Source organism: Macaca thibetana, chromosome 2 (genome assembly GCF_024542745.1).
Source record: "Macaca thibetana thibetana isolate TM-01 chromosome 2, ASM2454274v1, whole genome shotgun sequence".
Taxonomy (NCBI): domain Eukaryota; kingdom Metazoa; phylum Chordata; class Mammalia; order Primates; family Cercopithecidae; genus Macaca; species Macaca thibetana.
The window spans coordinates 4,998,905-5,005,991 of NC_065579.1; the positions used below are offsets into that span (position 1 = coordinate 4,998,905).

Here is a 7,087-nt window from a genome sequence, read left to right on the forward strand (position 1 = left end):
AATGAACTTTTCGTGAAGCTCACTAGCAGACTTTCTTTTATGCCTTATTGATTAGACTTGTGTCTCGTCGTCATCACGAGTAGAAAAGGATTCTGGGAAAGTGGATCCATGTTGAAAATTACACAGTATAGCTTAGACCATTTATTATTATTTTTCCCTTTTAGGTGGGCAGGGAAGAGTTGGGAGGGAATGGGCTGTATGGGAATTAAGTATCAAAGTCTTCCATAATCCTCTAGCAGGAAGTTCTTCCTTTTTCAGCATATTTGCAGTTAAGAGCACAAGCTCAGGGGTAATCTACCTGGGTTTGAATCCTGGCTCCACCACTTTCTTTCTGTCTGACTTTGGGCAAATTATTCCACTTATCTAACCTCTGATCAGCCCTGAAACAAACAGGTTTGAGCAGGACCTTATCCTTACTCTGCCAGGGCTCATGATCTAACCTCTAGCTGAGAGGCATGAGAGCTGGTGTGGATAGCTTTAATTACCCCCACCTTTAAAACAATTATTTATGTGTTTATATAGGTATGCTTGTATGTATGAGTTATTTGAGTAGCCAGTCAAAAGAGCTCATGTGGTGAAATTTTTTTAAAGAAATGTCTCACCAAGGCTTTCTTTTTGTTTCTAGTTGTTATTAGTCCATTCTCCCACTGCTGTGAACAAATACCTGAAGCTGGGTAATTTATAAAAGAAAGAGGTTTAATTGGCTTATGGTTTTGCAGACTGTACAGGAAGCATGGCTGGGGGGGCCCCAAGAAACTTTCAATCATGGTGGAAAGCAAAGGGGAAGAAGGCAGGTCTTACATGGCCCGAGCAGGGGAAGGTGCTACACACTTTTAAACAATCAGATCTCATGAGAACTCACTATCACGAGCACAGCAAGGAGGAAATCCACCCCTCTGATCCAGTCACCTCCCACCCAGCCCTTCCTCCAACATTGGGGACTATAATTCAGCATGAGATTTGGATGGAGACACAAATTCAAATCATGTCACTAGTTCTGCCTTGTATTTATGATGTGCGGTAACAGGACAGATCACCTCTCTGTATTTCCTCTTCCTGAGCAGCAGGTGATAGAGGTCAGCATAGCTCTAGAACTAAAAAACACTCAAGGCGAGATGTAGAGATGGAGAGCACTGAAGTTCCTCTCTCTTTCTTTCTGTGTGTGTGTGTGTGTGTGTGTGTGTGTGTGTGTGGTTTCATCTATTTTGTTTTAAGGCTTACTAAGGTTTCCTGGAAGTAAGATTTTAAAACCTTTATTTGATGCTCCTGCCTTATCCTAGCTCTAAGAAGAACTACTGTTTTCTTGTTAATTAAAAAGGACAAAAAATCTTGCTGCAGGAAAGTAGAATAACTCATCTGGCTAAGTTTCCAAGAGGCTGAGATGGCTATATGGATCTTTAACAGCCTGGCAGCCAGCAGATGGTCAGTTATCACAGGATTAATTCAGACTAGCTGTTCTCTATCCTTTCATGGGCAGTGGAACCCAAATGGCAAAAATGGGTAGATTTTAGGAAAACTACTACTTAATATGATAACCTCTCATGAGTTATAAGTTATAACTTAGGCTCTATTCAATGCACACTCTAACTCATGAAATAAAATGGCATTGCAAAATGTTTTCAAAGACACATGTCTTTTGTAATCTTAAAACTGTATTTCAGTGAAGGTGAAGGTTAGAGACATGTGTGAACAGGACCACAGTGCTTAGCCATTTGTTAAATGAGTAGTTCAGAAGGATAGGCAAAGGGAGAGAGCTATGCCCTGCCCTGCCCTGCATTGTAAAGGGAGTTATATAAGCCTTACAACAAACATAAGGAAGGGATTATTCTAATCACTGAGACTTGGATAGAGTAACTATTCTGCCCATAATAGGTGTCAGAACTGGGACCCAAATCCAGATCTGTTCAACTCCAAGACTGGCCTGTGTTTTAATTTCATCAACCTGTTGTTATGAATATGCAGTGATATGTCAGGGTATATCCAAAACATGTCATACATGGGCCACATCTTTATGTAGGGTCAATTGTATTTAGTATTTAGTAGTAAGTAATTTTAAATGTCATTTTATATCCAATAAAATATAGATGTGCTATGGAGTGAAACATAGAATTTGAATAATTTTAAATTTAATTTAGATGTGAGATGAAAAAGAAACTTCATTTTTGAGGCAAGCCATTTCAAGTTATGTTCCCAGAGTCTTGAAATGTTGTACCTCTTACTTCTCCCACAGGAGTTACTTAAATAGAAACATTTGAGAAGCCAATACCTGTCCAGTGAAACCACCTTAGATTCTTCCAGTGATCAAGCTCGTTGTCAAGCTGGATCTAAGCACCAGTGCAGTAGTGACTTATAATGACCTGTGGAGGGCTGTAGCCTCAAAACACTCAACCCCGATTGTAAAAAGTAATTCTTTTATTTTGCAGGAGGCCGTTATTGAAAATCGAGCCCTGTGGATGATGATTAAAAGATGTTTTGGCTATCAGTCAAAAAGCCAGTATCGGATATGGCAGAGGGATTTGGCAGGTGACCCTAGTTGGCCCCCGCTGAACCAAACCTCCCACTCTGACATGCCGGAGTGTGGCAGGGGCGTGTCTTACAGCAATCCGGTATTTGAGAGCAACGAAGAACAACTTTGAAGGACATGTGATGTCCAAGGTGATATTACAGAGAAACAATGACAAAAGGGACCAGTTTCATTGATTTTAAGAAATGAGACTCTTGTAACATCAGCTGGAGTTTCAGGGATACCTGTCAAATCATGGTGACAGACTAAAGTCTGTTTGATAAAATGCTTTCTACAGAGAAGAACATTGACCCAGAAGAGTGCTTTCCTCTTGGCTTGTGAAGGTATTGGAGGCGTTCAGTGAAGGCAAGAATGGGCCAAGAATTGCTATGGGCCAAGAGACAAGCAGGCTGAAGGGGAAAAATATGTGATCTTTCTTCTTAGGACAGGACAATACTTTCCTTTTTATAAAAATGAATTAAGGGGAAGTAGTACTGTGTATACTCATGGAGTTGTAACATGTTAAAGAGCATTTTTGAATTTTTACTTCATCGATGGAAAAACTAATGCATGGGAAACGTTACACCAATCTTTACTGTCTGGGTTGGTTCCTTTCCTCTGTAGTGCTTTTCAGATTTGAGGCTTTTTCTTCTGCTTCTGGCCTTACTCTACATGTTATTAAGGATAAGCTCAGCCTATACTGCAATAAAAAACACCTCTCAGATATCAGTGCCTTAACACACAAGCGCTTCTTCCATGATCCAGGTGACACTCTGGACCTGCTATTCTTACAGCAGCGACTGCTTCAACCTGATGGCTCCATCAACTCGATGCAAGGACTCTGTGTTGACTGTGATGGGGGAAGGAATAGGCTGGAGATCACATGTGGACTCTTCACTGCCTCACCGCAAAAATGGCACACATCGCTTTCCCTACGCATATCTCATTAGTCAAGGATTGGGCCAGGGAGCTGGAAAGTGCAGTCTCCTGTGTTTAGGGATGCTTCATGGGCTTATGAGCTGTCACTACACAGGGCCCCACGCTTAGAAGGGCCCACACTTGCTTTAACACTCTACCGTTTCCATCTTAAAATTCTTAATTTTTGAACAAGGGTCCCCGTATTTTCATTTTGTATCAGGCCCCACAAAATGATAGAATTGGTCTGGGATGTAGTCCTGGGAAGGAAAGGAAAATAACAGATCAGAGAACACTAGTGCTGTCCACTACAGTCCACTTCTCCTAACCCCAGTCACTTATCCTACGTTTTAGGAACCTCTCATGTCACGTGGCCAACTCCAGAAATTTTCACTCCTCTACTTTATTATTTTTGAGAAACATTAGTCTCATGCTACAGCATTATATGGCACTATTGATGGAAGTTCTTACACAACCAGTACATTTTTTTAAGTTTGTGGCTTCAGTTTCCAGAAAACTAAAATTTTCCTTATTTTATCACTGTTACAATTTGGTTATATTTGATTTGTTCAAAACAAGGAAGACTCAGGTTTCTGTTAGCTCAGGAGACAACACTGAACTCTAGGAGCACATCTACACATAATGCTTTAAGGCAAAAGCAACATTTTTATTATGAGCATCAAATCCTAGGTGAATGTTCTGATCAGGGGATAAGTGTCCTGGCCCAGGCTGACTTTGCAACTTATCAATAGCATTTGCAAGCATTGCTTCCCCCTAATTGGGCTTTTGAGCACGGCTGATGGCTCTGCGATTGCAGCTGATTCTAGGAACGCGGCGTCTCCCAGCCACAAGGGTACCCTGTTACTTCTGGTTTTAAAAGAGGGCATGAAGATATTTTAGCATTTCAAGACTGCAGAATCATTGTGTTTTTTGGTACACGAAGAAATATTTCCTTTTGCAAAGTCAGCCTCAGCAATGATATGGCAGTTCTGAATGTCCTTTTCTAAAAGTGTTTCTCATTTTCCAAAAGTAGAGGGTTATAGGCGGGGGCAAGCTAGAGATGGTCTGCGACCTAGTCGTGAGCAAGATGAGCCTGCACAGTTCACACTTCAGTGTGCCCTTCGCCAAGTGTGTTCACCTCCACTAGCTCACCTGAATTGTACGATTGTCCCATGACTCAACAAGGAAGGGCTTATCATCTCCGCCATACAGATGAGAAAGCTGAGATTCAGTAATGGCAAGAGCAGATCTAGGCCTCACATACAGACCTTCTGAGCAAAGCTTATGTTGCTTCCAAACACTTCCTAATTACGGAGCTCCAGCACGGCAGGTTGCTTAGTGTGATCTCACAGTCACGCAAAGAATGGGCAACTTTTGCTAATACCAGGCCCTCTGTTCAAATGAATGCCAGGCATCCTGCCAGGCCTGGGCTAGAGGTGTGTTCAAAACAAAACAAAACCAAAATATGATTGTCTTTCTGAGACTTTGAGTTGCTCTTGCCTTGGTCCTAAGTGATTCTATCCCTAGCAAAGGCTGGCAGGTAACAGGAATGAAAGAATCTAGTCCTCCACTAGCCAAGCAGCCATAAAGTCTTTGGGAAAAGAGACTCATTTTGAAGACTGTATTCCTGGGACTAAGTACATCTTAGAAGCAGTAATTGAAGGAACAGGGAGTGCCCAGCCCAGAATAAAACAGTCAGGGGACTGTGAAGGCTTGTCCTGAGAAAGAAGGGTCTGACTTGTGTCAGGTGGCACGAGAAGGCAGAATCAGGACGAGAGGGTAAAGATCACAGCGGGGATGGCTTCAGGCCATCTGCCCTAACCACTGTCCTAACAGCCAGCTCTGACAGCAGTGGAATGTGCTCTATGACACTGGAGAAATGAGTGGCTATTCAAAGGTCAAGTAGAGAAGGAAGTCAGGTATCAGATGAAACTCAATTACCTGCCAGATCTCTTTCAAGCTTGATACACCCAATGTCTCAGTCTTATGCTGTGATGTGAATCTTTTTTGTTTTGAGATGGAGTCTCACTGTGTCACCCATGCAAGAGTGCAGTGGTGCAATCTCGGCTCACTGCCGGCTCTGCCTCCCAGGATCACGCCATTCTCCTGTCTCAGCCTCCCGAGTAGCTGGGACTACAGGCACCTGCCACCATGCCCGGCTAACTTTTTGCATTTTTACTAAAGATGGGGTTTCACCGTGTTAGCCAGGATGATCTCGATCTCCTGATCTCGTGATCTGCCTGCCTCGGTCTCCCAAAGTGCTGGGATTATAGGCGCGAGCCACCGGATGTGAACCATATTCTACTGCTACCCACACAGAATACCAGACCGACACTGATGGGAGGATGGGCTCTGGAGGGAGAGCTTCCAGCCTTGTCAGATCCGATTGTGTGGACGTATAGACTCAACTGCCCTGTCCCTTGAAAGGGGGAGATAAGATCCTAGGAAAGAGGTGCAGAGTGGGGGTCCTGACTGTCAGACTGAAGCTGGGGGAATACTTCTGATTCGTGAATTTTCTTAGAGAGGTGTTAAAAAACTTTGCCTGAAAGAGCATGGGAGAGTGCCCTAAACTTGAGGGTGGAGCAACCTGTTACCAATACACTTTCTTGACTAGAGTCTGAAGGAGAAAAGAACACAGTCACATAGTCCAAATCATTTGAGACGGTGCCCGGTATGCTCATCCCAAGGCATCTAGCTCTTACCCGCAGAGAACCCTGACTCTGGGCTTCCCTCACTAAATATGTAACGATCTGAGAATGCAAATACGTCTGTGACGCCTGTATCCTTATGTGCTTATGGAAATGTTCACATATCCACCTGCAGATGTGATGACTGCAAAACATGATTATTTATTCAGAGCTTTGTATTTAGTTTGTGCTATAATAAATTATTCTGTTCAAAAGCGGCATGTAAAATCTATCATTCAGTCGTGTAAAAATCAATCTCTCCGCGGTGAAGTGTTTCACTCTGTCTAATAAAACGGTGTGGTTTACTCCAGTAATGTTGAATCAGACAACATCTTTACAAAGTTCCAGGCATTTTCTAACACCACAGATGCTATTCTCTGCTTTATACACAGGACAGTAGAGTTTACAAAATACTTTCATCCTTGTTCTCTCATGTAAGCCTCGTAAGAACCTTAGGAGGAAAGCAAGGCAAGGATTACTGTCCTTCTTCTTTTGATGAGGCCCAAGGCTCTCCAGACGGCTCAGTAACTAGGACACACGGCCCATGCCTGGAGGAGCTGGATTCAGATGCAGGTCCTTTATCAGCGAGATCCCTGCTGTGTCACTCTCCTACGTTGTTTTTCCTGAATGAAAAAAGAAAAAAAACCGTAGCATTGAGAAACAAGACGACAGCAAGGCAAATGCCCAATGTAATTGCCATCATGAGCACACTTTCTTCCAGAAAGAGATTTTCCTGTCTCATGGACGTTCTCTGGAACCTGACCATCAATCACAGAAAAGGCCAACTCCCACAGCTGAGAGAGGAAAATCGTAACACCAGAGCCCTGTGAGCCCATTTCATGTGATCGGATAAAGCTCTGGTTTCTGACTTCAGTCCGCAGAAACAGAAACCTATATCCCTGCTTGATCTTTATTCAGACCTGCTTTGCACAGCTTTTCAGGTTCCTGTAGGTTCTCTTTTGGCTTTGAAGTGGGCTCACTT

At 43.1% G+C, this 7,087-nt stretch overlaps 1 protein-coding gene across 5 annotated transcripts in view; it reads left to right on the forward strand.

Moving 5' to 3' along the window:
- The window catches only part of ATP13A4 (ATPase 13A4), a 173,468-nt gene extending 167,215 nt beyond the window's left edge, over positions 1–6,253 (forward strand). For all 5 annotated transcript variants that reach the window (XM_050779097.1, XM_050779096.1, XM_050779099.1 and 2 more), the window contains one exon: positions 2,424–6,253. In XM_050779097.1, the coding sequence (XP_050635054.1) occupies positions 2,424–2,636 (213 nt within the window). In that variant the 3' untranslated portion in view covers positions 2,637–6,253. The remainder of the gene's footprint in view (positions 1–2,423) is intronic.
- The last annotated feature ends 834 nt before the right edge of the window (positions 6,254–7,087 follow it).